Genomic DNA, 13,388 nt, shown 5'->3' with positions numbered 1-13,388 from the left:
ACAATATTAGAAAATATAAAGTGTCCTACTCTAATGAGCGTATTTTACACAAAAATACATTGTACAATAGCCATCTGTGTCGTACTGCTAACCTGATGGTACAACTAAGGAAAGTGATCCAGTCTCTCCCACTCCTTTTTGCCACATCTTGACTGTGTGTGGATGTAACTATAAAAAGTAACCCATCAGTCAACAGGATATTTTAATGTTGACCTAACTAACTTATTCATAAAAAGCCAGTCTGGCTACTCCTCAAGGGGTCTATTACAATCTATGAATGTATAATTGAAGAGGGTTCAGATCAAATTTTAAAGTGTGGTACATATGTGTGTTCTCCTACAAATAATATTAAAATGTAGGCGTGGAATGGTGGAAAATAGCTGAACACACTAGGAATGTTAAACATGAGCTTATATATAGGTCATGGAGACTACACCCTAAAGCAGCCTTGAGAGTATCATACACACTATATGGATTCATAAACACATTCCTTTGGATTGGGGATTATTTTCCATAATCAGGGTCCCCCGAACCCTAGGGAAGGCTGGTGGACTTGAAATTAGTTCCTCTAGTTTGGAGGCACTCAAAGTCATTCAGGGAGGCTACATGATATCCTGTTTTTGCCTAACAACATTGTAATCCAGTTTACTATTTGTTTGCCTCAAAATAGAAGGATCCCCTGCAAAAGAGATGATGGCTGCACTAAAAGCAAAGCATAACCAAACCAAACCAATGTCTAGAAAATCCCTGAGATTTGGATGGAAGATTTTTTTTCCAGTCACAACTTTCCAGAAGTGTGGATGTTTTACAGATACAGAACTCTCCCACCCCCTTCTGTGTTTGCCTCTCTATACATGTACAGTAAGCAGAGACGCTCAATTTCCTGGCATCTGTACCTTATCATGCATAAAGCCTGGAGTTGTGCATGTGTACATAAAGTGTTTTGCTTGATACTGTAGAAAGTGTAGGGAACAACTCTGCAAAAGTGAAACATTTGCCCACTGTTATGAGAAAAATTGCTCATTTTCCCTTATGGGGTACACAACAGCCCATATGGGGACACGGGTAGTGCTGTGGAGTAAACCACAGATCAGAAGGTTGGCAGTTTGAATGCCCGCGATGGGGTGAGCTCCTGTTGTTCGGTCCCAGCTCCTGCCAACCTAGCAGTTTGAAAACATGCAGTGAAAGTAGATAAATAGGTATCGCTCCGACGGGAAGGTAAACGACGTTTCTGTGCGCTGCTCTGGTTCACCAGAAGCAGCTTAGTCATGCTGACTACATGGCCCGGAAGCTGTACGCCAGCTCCCTTGGCCAGTAAAGCGAGATGAGCGCCGCATCCCCAGAGTTGTTTGCGACTGGACCTAATGGTCAGGGGTCCCTTTACCTTTATCCTTTAGGAGCCCATACAGAGTCCTTTTGTAGGTTCTCTATCAGTAGGAGAAAATAATAGAGACCAACCAGAGAATATTGAGAAGCAAAGCAGCTAGTAAGCCTGATCTTTATTAAAGCTGTTGCAACAGGGTGCTCTCCCTCCACCCCCCCCCCCTGGGCACACAGGGGAGGGGGAAGGACCCAGAACAAAATGTGTGTCCGCCCTTATGTAGGCTTTTTAAATTGCTCATCCTCAAACTCCAGACCACCCACAAAAACATCATACTTACATCACAGTGTTGGTTTCTGCTCTCTTCACTGTGCAGCGAAGTGCTTGTCACAAGACAATGTTTACATTCCACAGTCAGAGTTACTGTTGGGTTTTCCCATGGGAAAGGGAGACTGGATGTGACGTACACTGGTTTCCTGTTTTTCACTGTTCTTTGCAGTTCAGTGTGTGCTTTAGAGGAGAGAGGATGCTTTTCTCTGCTCCGGCAGAGGCAAGATGTTTTTTCTGTAACATACCAGCTTTGAAGTGTAAATAAAGCAATATACAGTATGTAGCACGTACTCCTCATCCTTCCGCTGTGCACGGGACTACTGCTTATCAACAACATTTGGTTATGGGCCCAGAAAAACGCAGTCATCTTAAGAATGGGCTCCAGAAGTCGAATCGGAGTGCCGGCAAAGGATCGGAATGCAGGGGGACAGATCGGAACGGAATCTGCTCTGCGCGTCAAGATGATTGATGAGGTATGTGCTACTGCTCCGGGCAGCCTGCCAGCTTCTAATTAATGGCTTTATGGCTGGACTTTGAACTTTTAAGGCAGTTTTGCCGGGCTGGGGAAATCGAAAGTAACTTTTAAAAGTGCTCTTGGAGGAAAGCAGCTGCAGAAAATAGTGACGTAGCACTATTTATGGCAGCAGAGAGAAAGCACTTTAGAACTTTCCTTTTGAACTTGCCTTTGGAATGAGGTTTGAAGCAGCTGCAGTTAAGCAGAATGGCACAGGCTCACAGAGGCTGTTTTGAACTTGCCTTTGGAATGAAGCAGCACAGACACAGCTTGTATAAAGCAGCATGATTTAAAGCAGCAGAGATGACGCAGAAGGCTAATGCCAGAGTCATGATGGCTAGCTGCAGAAGGCTGGCTGAGGCAAGTGGGGAATTTGATACCACTGATCAGCCAAATGCTCAACTCACAGTAGCCTGTGATACTGCCATGATTCTGAATGAAGCAGACCGGCGAGGTGCTAGCTGCATGGGCAAGTGGGAGACTTCACAGACGTCATCCCATAGTGCAGTGGAACCACCAGATGGCGCCAAAGCTTTGAAGGCAGTGAAATGCTACTCGTGTGGACGTCTAGGCCATATGAAGAGGGAATGCAAATATCCCAGGGCCAAGACAGAGCAGCGCAGTGGAAGCTCATCGCGTGGAAGAGGCCAGAGCAAAGGCAAAGGTCCGGTGTCCAGGACAACGCAGCCCAAGGCAATGGTCTCACGCTTCACTCCAAAAGATGCAGAGGTCCAGAAGACGTCTAGATCTTTCTTCGTTGTTGATTCAGCAGCGACCCATCACATGTGCAACGATAAGCGACTGTTCGTGTCTTTTACACCGCAGGAAGGTGCGATTCACCAGGCGGATGACCACACAATCCCCAGTAAAGGCTACGGAACTGTTGTTCTTCACAGTTTGGACTTATCGATACAGAATGTGCTTTATGTGCCGGATGCCAAACATAATCTGCTCAGCGTTGGACAGCTGAATGAGCGGAATATTGACGTTTCCTTTAAGAACAAAAGGTGCATCATCACAAAGAAAAATGATTATGTATTGTATGCTGAATATGTTGATCGTTTATATGTTTTGTATTATGATGATGTTGTGCAGGATGACACTTGTTGCATTGCAGGTACTAACAAAAGTTTGCATGCAGAATGTATGCACGATTTTCATCGAAAACTTGGTCATTTGCATTTTGAGGCAGTATCTAAGATGCCTGCCTTGGTTGAAGGTATGACTATTAAACCCTGCAGGTACCACATGAAGTGCAAGGCATGCGCAGCAAACAAGGTGAAAATGGCTGCGAAAGGTAAGGTGTCTAGTAGGCAAGCTACAGAACCATACCAAATTGTTCATGCTGATTTGGTTGGACCACTAGCGCCCTCTTTGGGAGGAAACAGGTACTTCATGGTTCTCATTGATGCATTTTCCAGGTATATTTATGTGTACAATCTCAAGCAGAAATCAGAGGCTTTTCCTAGGTTCAAGGAATTCTGTGCTTGGTTGGAAAATGTGCATGGTAAGAAGGTAAAGACTCTTTTCAGTGATCGCGGGGGAGAATTCACTTCTCAGCAGTTTGAAGCTTTTCTGACTGAGAAAGGAATTCAACACGATTTGTCTAGTCCTCGCTCGCCATGGCAGAATGGACTTGCGGAACGAGCAAATCAGACATTGCTTCAAGGGTTAAAAACCTTGCTGCATGATGCTAATCTTCCAGAGAGTTATTGGGCCGAAGCTCTCTCATGTTTCACTTACAGTTATAATCGCAGGTTATCTTCAGCGATTGGTTGTACCCCGTATGAGAAGATGTTTGGCAAGAAGCCATACATCAAACACATGAAAATTTTTGGTTCTGACATGTGGGTTCACTCACCACAAAACTCCAAGTTAGACAAGCGTGGATTGCATGGTATCTTTCTAGGTTATCAGAAAGGGTCTTACAGAATAATGATGACTGACTCAAAGGCAATTAAGCTCACAAGAAGTGTTGAGTACAATGCCAAGTGGGGGGAGAATGTGGGAATTTTCCAATGTTATCCTGATGACAGTGATGAGACTGAGGATAGTCAAAAGCAACCACAACAACCCACACCCACTGATGAAGGTTCTGATTCTGAGTCTGAAACTGAATCAGGTGATTCAGAGGATTTCAAGAGTGCGAAAGCCTCTATGCGACCCTCTGAAAGCTCTGATCAGGAATTGGAAGGACCATTGTTCACAATAGGTCACTTTTCTCCCAAGAAGGAAGAGGAGAGTGTTGAAGACCTACGGCTAATTCGCAGGTCACAGAGAGCCACAAAAGGCAGACCTCCAAAGAGATTTGCTGATGAGTTTGCTAAGATAGCAGTAACAGCTGTTAAAAGCTCCAAGAAGGTATTTGAACCTTCAAGTTTCCAAGAAATCCAGGATTTGGATTCAAAGGAAGCTGAGCCATGGTTAAATGCAATGAAGGCTGAGCTTGATTCCTTGGAAAGGAACAAAACATGGGACCTAGTTCCAGAAGTTCCAGGAATGAAATTGCTTGGAAGCAAATGGGTCTTCAAAACGAAGACTGATCAAAATGGCAAGATAGTCAGACACAAAGCCAGATTGGTAGCCAGAGGTTTTGCACAGGTACCAGGTGAAGACTATCACGAGACCTACTCACCCACAGTGAGGTATGAGAGCATTAGGCTTATGCTCAAGCTAGCTGCAGAGGAGAATCTACACATTAGTCACCATGATGTGAATACAGCTTTTCTGTACGGATCTCTAGATGAATCACTTTATATGCTTCCACCTGATGGCGTACAGGTAAAACAGGGATTTGTTTGTGCTCTGAAGAAGTCCCTTTATGGTCTCAAACAAAGTGCAAGGTGTTGGCACACAAAACTCACTGAAGTATTGTTTTCTCTAGGTTTTAAGCAAGGGAAAGCTGATCCATGTGTATTTGTCAAAGAGGAGGGGCAAAAGAAACTGTATTGTTTGTTTTATGTTGATGATCTTTTATTCTTTTGGAAAGATGTCACAATGTACAATAACGCCCTAGCTCAACTGAAAGAGCACTTTGACATGAAAGATCTTGGTGAGGTAAACAACTACCTATCTCTGGAAATAGAGAGAGATCAAGATGGTAACATTCTAGTACACCAGTCACGGAAAATTGCTGATGTGTTAAGCAAACTGAACCTGATGGATGCTAACCCTGTAGACACACCGATGACAACAGGTTATCAGGTAGATGACACTGAAGAAGCATTTTCTGACACTACACTGTACAGAAGTGTGCTAGGCAAGCTAAACTTCATTGCCAGATGTTCAAGACCAGACATTGCTGTTAGCTGTAATTTGCTAAGCAGACAAGTCAACAATCCTACTGTTAAGGATTGGAAAGCTCTGAAACGCATAGCGCGGTATTTGAAAGGCACTATGCATTACAGACTGAGATTTAACAATCAGAAGTCTGGTGGTCTTGAAATATTTGCAGATGCAAGTTTTGGAAGTGACACTACAGACAGGAAAAGTACGTCTGGAGTTTGCTATATGTACAATCAGGGTCTATTTGATTGGTCATGCAAGAAGCAAACAACAGTTAGCTTAAGTACTTGTGAAGCTGAACTGAATGCACTGTCTTATTCACTTAAAGATTGTGAATGGTTGTTACAATTGTGCAAAGACATGAAAATTCCTGTCAAATGTCCAATCCAGGTTTATCAGGACAACAAAGCATGTTTGGCTTTGCTGAATTCTGAAGGTTGTAAGCAAAACACGAAGCACTTGCAATTGAAGTTGCAACATGCTAGGGAACGTATTCAGAAGGGACTCGTAACGGTGTCCTATATGCCAGGTAATGAAATTCCTGCTGATGTATTGTCCAAGATTGTATCAAGGGATCAACACTGTACCTATGTGCAGAAGTTGGGTTTGTACTGATATTGTACGAACACGCTGCCCAGTGATGTTCACAGAAAGGGGGAGGATGTTGGTTTCTGCTCTCTTCACTGTGCAGCGAAGTGCTTGTCACAAGACAATGTTTACATTCCACAGTCAGAGTTACTGTTGGGTTTTCCCATGGGAAAGGGAGACTGGATGTGACGTACACTGGTTTCCTGTTTTTCACTGTTCTTTGCAGTTCAGTGTGTGCTTTAGAGGAGAGAGGATGCTTTTCTCTGCTCCGGCAGAGGCAAGATGTTTTTTTCTGTAACATACCAGCTTTGAAGTGTAAATAAAGCAATATACAGTATGTAGCACGTACTCCTCATCCTTCCGCTGTGCACGGGACTACTGCTTATCAACAACACACAGGAGGGGCGGACTACCACAGAAATCTGAGTTGTTTTTTTCTCTTGTCTGCTAGGTTGCTTGATTGGATTACCTGGGCATCCTGGCCACTCTTTTGTTACTCAATTCCTGAATCCAGGTCACAGGCTCACACCCTATTCATATCTTAAATGTGCCCTTATGTCAGGATTTGCAAAAGAGACAATGGGAGATTTCCCATTTCCTTCGACCTTGCAGAGAAATATCTGAGGACATTTTGGGAGAGAGAAAATGGTTTCAGGACTTTTCTGTGGGTTTCAGACATGTGGTTTACATATTTATATGTGTTTGCTTGGTACATTTATGAACCATTTATATATATATTACCTTAAAATTCTTATAACACCCACTATTAATTTAGATTTAAGCATGTGTTTGTGACTGCAGGTACAGAATTGTAGCCCTGATGGCTTAACTGGCTGGATTGTCCCCACAGTGAGTGAAGCAGCTATGATACCCTTGATAGAAAACCAGATGCAACAAAATCAGCCATTTTTTTTCCTGGAGTCTCTTATGTGATCCAAAGTGCATCTGAGCCCTGTGGTTTGTGTTGTGTTTGGCATTGTTGGTCCTTCACTCATTGACTTTGGAGATGAAAGTGTATGCGTGGGTGAGGAGCGGCAATTGCAGTGCCAGCAAAGCAGGCGCCACTTGCACTATTTCAGGATTTTACAGTCCAGTAGTTCCACATGTGTGTGCCAAAGTTCGCATAAGCTCCTGCTTGCGCCCTTTCTAAGCATACACAGCTCCTCCCTGCAGTAATATCACTTCTTATCTTTAAAGCATACAGAGCAAAGGGACTGTCCTCTCCTCAAAGCCTTACCCTTATTCTGCTTTCACTGCTGCCTGTCTCACATTACAGTAACTCAAAATAACTCATGGAGGCATAAGTTCAAAGTTAACCATTAAAATAGTGAGGGATATTTGACAAAACTCTGTGGCTTTAAAATTGATGTAAAAACACATTTGAATGAATATGTCTAATGAAGTAAACACACTTCCAATTGGAAGCATAAGTTTGAGGTAGCAGGAAATTAGCCAAAATTGCTCTTGCCTCTCCTTAGATAGGGATCTGTCCTTTGTTCCTTTATGCCACTCTGTAAAACATTGTGTGTACATAGATGATGCTGTAGAAAATAATAATTACTGAGGGTCCAACATGCCTATACTAAACAGGGGAGAAAGGTAAGTGGGCTGCGATTGCTAAAAGAGGGGACACTTCTGACATATTTAAGGTTGCATTTATTTGTATACATTTTGTTTAATGTTTTTGATCTGGGATTTGTAAATTTAACATAATTCCTTTTCATAAGCTTTTATCAAGCTTCACAACTTCACTTGCGATAGAGAACTAACATCCTAAGAAAGGAATTAAACGCTATCACAGCAAGCAGTTTAATTAATAATCCTGTGTATACGAACTTTATTACTATATAAACAATGCAAAAAATTCTGTACCCACATTATGGCGGTGGGCAGCATAAAATCAACAACGAAGTTGCATGCTTTATAAAAACAAAAACAAAACGCATTTCAAATCCGTTGCAGATTTTTCACCCCGCAACCACTCCAAGATTTAACCATCATGCAAACTGGAATTCTGGGAAGGTGCTGGAGAAGTCGGGCTTGGACTAGAAAGCTGCGCGTTGTGTAACCGGATATTTTTATGGAGGCGGACGTCGGGGTGGGGGGGACTGTGGCAGCATGAAGTGCTTAATTCAAAATGCCGTCCAGATCACTTCATGCTAGCTCGTGGATATTATTATAGGGCAAAAGTGGGAAATGAAAGGCTGCCTCCGAAAGGAAAGCTCTTTAAAAAAAAAAAAAAAAAAATCCGACATCGCTTTATGGAAGCAAAGCCTGCAATGCTATGAGCGTTTAGAAGGGAGTTAAGTCCCAGGACTTATTAATAAACAAGCATACAATCACGTTTATGGGTAAGGTTTATGAGTTAACTCGAAATGGGGAGACTAGCGAGCCCCCCATCCGGTGCTTCGCCCACTTATGCAACATCACTCTTACTTGCACTGACTTATTTACCCTCCATATTCTATTCTATTCTTCTCTCGACAGCTGACAGGAGTGGGGAGGCTGTAAAAGGGCGCCTAATGTTGCAGGAAAAAACCAAATAATCTCCCAATAGCTCTTTCCCTTTCAGCTCGGTGTGGAACACCAACTCCATCGAGCTTCGTCGCGACTGCGCACGCGCGCCGGCCAACCTGACCCGCTTATCCTCTTTTCTTCCCATGACTCAGCCGAGCCGAAAGCCCTCCCCCCGCCACTCCACCGCTGACCTAGATTTTTGCATCCCTTTCCACCTATCCCTGAGCGACAAGGGCGTCACGTGCCTTCTCAGTCACGTGGTGCCAGCTTCCATTTTGTGGCGCAGTCAGCGACAGAACTATCCAGTCGGGAGTTAGACGCCGTTGGAGAAGGTTCGAGGTAGTTGATCGCCGAGTGTCGATTGGCATCTGTCCTACTTCGATCAAGAACGACCGATCAGAAAAATACAGGTTCGTGCAGGTTTTGCAGCTGTTTGGAGACTGCGAGGGGGGGCTGAGGAAGGGATGAAGCGTGAGGAAGGAATATCCAATAAGCGGGTCAACGGGGAGGGTCGTTTTTTTTGACCCCTTGCAGGTGTCGGAAGAAGGAAATGGGGGTTTGCGTTTGAACGGTGGCTGGGCGCGTCCATATTTAGTTAGGCCGCGGGGAGCGCAGGCGGTGCCGCTGCTGAAAAGTCTAAACGAGGGCTGCGGGTGCGGCGGGCTTCGCCGCCATTTTGTGGAAGAAATGGCGTCTGGCGAAAAGCTCGGGCCTGCGGTAGAGCGCATGCGCGGGTCGGTCGCGCCGAAGCCTCGCGGGGCTGGTAGTCGGCGCTATGTCATAAAAGGCGAAACGGATGCGTCGTTCTCTGATTGGCTTTGGGGAAAGGCGGTGCTTGGACGCCAATTCCGACTGGAGCAGCAGGCGTGGAGGCGGGGCTTGTTTGGCGCTCTGCCTGCCTTGATGTCAGATTGCGGCAGCGAAAGGCGGAGCCGGTACTGCGGCACAGTCCAAAGGGGAGGGCGATGCCAGCAGCTGCTGACCTATTTTTGTGGCAGCCATCTTGCTTCGGCATTTCTGTTCGTGGTTTCCTGCTTAACGCATTGTTTTTTTCTCTACAGCTGATTCATTTTTAGATACACCATGAGTGGTTGTCGTGTATTCATCGGACGGCTCAATCCAGCCGCCAGAGAGAAGGATGTGGAAAGATTTTTCAAGGGATATGGACGCATCAGAGACATCGACTTGAAAAGAGGCTTTGGATTTGTTGTAAGTGGAAATAAGCCGTTCATGTACAACTAGGATTTCAGTGGATAAATGGCTCTCCCTTTTTTTGGGGGGGGAATGTGCCAATGGTAAAATACTGCATCCAATTGTATTTTTACAGAAATAGAAGCAATGTTTTCTAAATAAAAATAGTTTGGTTTAATGTAAAGGTCAAAAGTGACTTAAGGATTTCGGGGGAAATGTAAAAAAACCTATGTTACTGGTGTTTAAAATGTCATTCTGGTTTGTTAAATTAATGGACTACAAAGCCAGAACTCAGCAGATCCTATTTTTAACAGGAGTTTGAAGATCCAAGAGATGCTGATGATGCAGTCTATGAATTGGATGGAAAAGAGCTCTGCAGTGAAAGGTAGATCATTAGTATCTTAACATGTCTTCCCCAGGTACTGTAGTTTGCTGATCTGAGTGATTATGAATGCCTGAGCAATGAAATAAATTGGTTTGGTCTGTCTTTCTAGGGTTACAATTGAACATGCAAGGGCCCGTTCTAGAGGTGGAAGAGGCAGAGGTCGATACTCTGACCGTTTTAGTAGCCGCCGTCCACGAAATGATAGAAGGTATCATGTACACATACATAGCTAGAGCTAAATGTGGTCTAGAGGACCTGACAGATATTTAATTAATTTTTTATTAGATGCTGCTACTGAACTAAACATTTTGTTCCAGAAATGCTCCACCTGTAAGGACAGAGAATCGTCTCATTGTAGAAAACTTGTCATCCAGAGTCAGCTGGCAGGTTTGTTGAAACATGATTATCTCTTAGACATCAATTAATGGGTATGTAATATGTAATATGTAAATTGTTTTTTATTAGAACTAATTTTTATCTTAATTTTAAAACATTATCAAAATTATTAATATTTAATGCTTAAATACATTTTCAAAAGTAGATTAATGGTAGAGTTTTTAATGTAATTTTACCTTGTTTTCAAAATCCATTTTAACCACTTTAAAAATCCATTTTATTTGCCAGCCTATCTGTGTCGTTGGCCTTATGACGAGGAGTGCCTGTGGGTTATCCTAATCGTTCTGTCTTGGTCACTCTTGGTTGGGCCTGGTTGACTTATCCAGTCAGCTCCTCCAGTGTATCAGTTGGCCACCTCTAGATCTGTGTTTGCTGGTCTAGACGTAATCGATGCACTTCCTTAAAGTGCCGGGTTGCAGCGATCCCCGAAAGTTAAAGAGCTCTGAGTCCTAAGTTGAGAACTGTACCTCCTGTAACGCTTCGAAAATAAGATGATGATGATCCGAGAGAGTTGAAAAGAGATACGCATTAGGTGGTCGTTGGAATCCTGATCGCAGTAAAGTGGTCCTTGGTGTAACTTCACAAGATTAGAGAATGTCTGGATCCGCCAGTAGTCTGCTAATAGGGAGGGCTGTGCGATTAAAGGCTTCCTTCGACTGGGTAGTGTTCTTCACATGGTTGGCGAAGAGCCAGTCGGGCATATATCATGACGGTATCTTCGATCGCTTAATGCAGTTTGCTGCTTGGCTAGCCTAGGGAAATTTTAATGAAGGTAAAGTAAACTATATTTTTAATGACATATGGGGCACAAAATAACTGGTGTTTTTGTAAATGTACTGTTTAATCATAAAACATTTCAGAATGCTTTTCTGCAAATAAACTGTTATGCATTCTGTTTAGTAAACTGTATAGACAAGTAACTTAAATGTTAAAAGTTGTTGAGCATTTTGCTTAAAGCAATTTGCTGTTTTCATTTATTTCGTGCCCTGATGTATTCTATCAAATGTAGTATTATCTACAATTGTGGCATCTGCCACATTGTAATTCTTAACACCTTTTCTTACAGTAGTATTTTTTAAAATATTATTCATGAGTATTGTTTACTGCTTTGTCTTAACGTGTTTGATCTTGTGTTAGGATCTCAAAGACTTCATGAGACAAGCTGGGGAAGTAACCTTTGCAGATGCACATAGGCCCAAGTTAAATGAAGGGTAAGTATCGTGCAGTAATAGTGATTGAGGTATGGAGTAATTATACTTATACTATTAATAGTGTATACTGTCCTTTCCTGCCTGGTATCCTCTAGATGTTGTAGTCACAAAACATTTGGAGGACACCAGGTTGGCAAAGGTTGATGTATAGTGTTGGAGAAAGGTCTCTATTAGAAGAAATAGTACAAGACTATAGTAAAATGTGCTTTTTTTCCTTAAGCTTATTTTATGCACTAATTTGTATGTCCTGTTTTATACTACTAGGGTGGTTGAATTTGCCTCTTACAGCGATTTAAAGAATGCTATTGAAAAGCTTTCTGGCAAAGAAATAAATGGAAGGAAAATAAAACTAATTGAAGGCAGCAAAAGGCACAGGTAAGAATTTTAATTTATAAATGTTTGCATATTGTCATGTTTGAGATCTCTGCACAGAGAGGAACCTAAAATGAGTATTTTATTCCCTTACAGTAGGTCCAGAAGCAGGTCCAGGTCTCGTAGTAGGAGTTCCTCAAGGTCGCGTAGTCGTTCTCGCTCCAGGAGCCGCAAGTCTTACACCAGATCTAGGAGCAGGAGCCGTAGCAAGTCACGCTCAGTTAGTAGGTCTCCTGCCCCTGAAAAGAGCCAAAAACGTGCTTCCTCAAGTAGATCAAAGTCTCCAGCTTCTGTGGATCGCCAGAGATCACGCTCAAGGTCAAGATCTGTTGACAGTGGCAACTGAACAAATAGTTTGCCCTGGGGACTTTTAAATCATACTTGCTATTAGTTGTGGTAAGTATGTGACTCCTGGGAAAGAGGAACTGAACGGGGGTGGGGGGGTTAACAGCTTTGTATATGTGGACCACACAAGTTACTGAATTAATTGTATTGTCTTTTTGATAATCCTTTTCCTGCTCACTTCATTAAGTCAGAAGTGCATAGCTTTATGTATATTGCTAGAGCTCTTTGAAGAAAACTTTTTTTGTATTTAAAGAGAACCCTACTTTTGAACATTTTTAGTTATTGGTGTACTCCAGTATATGACACTTCAGATGTTGAAAATGTTTTATTGGCAGTAGAGCTCTACACCAGCTGTAAATAAAGCTTTATTTCAGATTTTCCATGCTTCCTTAGTGTTCCTGCATTGGCTTGGTCTCCATTCTTATAAATAAAATGCTACTAAAATTGTGTGTTTTCTTTGAAAAAAGTAGTTAGCATAAGGTTGGTTTATATATACACAATACTTTACAACTACTGAGCAGGGAATGTAAGGGCAAGCTTTTCAGAAGAACAAATCGTAATCTCTGCATGACTAGGCACTCCATTTGAGGGGGGTTTTGAGTACAAGGGGAGCTGGAACTAGAAGATAGATGGTAAATCCCTACATTGCAGAAAAACTGCAGGACTGAAGGCTTGCGCAATGGAATAAGATAGTATGCTTTTTCATTTGTCTTTCTTGCCTGACTTTAAAGTCCAGTTTTACATTGCCAAAGGCAACCCCTTCCCAATTTATTTATTTGCTGCAGCATCTGCCTTTCCAAAGTAGTCATTAGTTTTCACTCACTACATTCGACCCATTTTAGTTAATCTTCAAGCCTCTGCTATGGCAAAAAAGCCAAGAGCAGAGATGACACTGGCTCTTGATGCATCCCTGTAGGAGCAGCAGCAGTGGCC

At 42.8% G+C, this 13,388-nt stretch overlaps 1 protein-coding gene across 2 annotated transcripts; it reads left to right on the top strand.

Annotated features, from left to right (window-relative positions):
• Positions 1-8,820: 8,820 nt before the first annotated feature.
• On the top strand, positions 8,821-12,833 carry SRSF5 (serine and arginine rich splicing factor 5). Of its 2 annotated transcripts, XM_081856841.1 has the most exons (8): positions 8,821-8,965; positions 9,617-9,764; positions 10,061-10,131; positions 10,241-10,339; positions 10,449-10,518; positions 11,665-11,738; positions 12,003-12,113; positions 12,207-12,833. In XM_081856841.1, exons 2-8 carry the CDS (start codon positions 9,639-9,641, stop codon positions 12,454-12,456), a joined length of 801 nt encoding a protein of 266 aa, XP_081712967.1. In that variant the 5' UTR covers positions 8,821-8,965; positions 9,617-9,638; the 3' UTR covers positions 12,457-12,833. The 2 variants fall into 2 exon arrangements, with proteins under 2 accessions (XP_081712967.1, XP_081712968.1); XM_081856842.1 differs by lacking the exons at positions 12,003-12,113; positions 12,207-12,833 and having other exon boundaries at positions 10,756-11,669.
• The last annotated feature ends 555 nt before the right edge of the window (positions 12,834-13,388 follow it).

This window comes from Podarcis erhardii, assembly GCF_964252035.2.
Source record: "Podarcis erhardii genome assembly, chromosome: 1".
Taxonomy (NCBI): Eukaryota; Metazoa; Chordata; class Lepidosauria; order Squamata; family Lacertidae; genus Podarcis; species Podarcis erhardii.
This window is presented reverse-complemented; position numbering and strand designations above follow the sequence as displayed.

Coding starts and splice junctions, on each gene's coding strand:
- SRSF5 (XM_081856841.1), top strand. CDS start 9,639: ATGAGTGGTTGTCGTGTATTCATCGGACGGCTCAATCCAGCCGCCAGA. Junction 11,739..12,002: donor AGGCCCAAGTTAAATGAAGG/GTAAGTATCGTG, acceptor TTATACTACTAG/GGTGGTTGAATTTGCCTCTT. Junction 12,114..12,206: donor GAAGGCAGCAAAAGGCACAG/GTAAGAATTTTA, acceptor ATTCCCTTACAG/TAGGTCCAGAAGCAGGTCCA.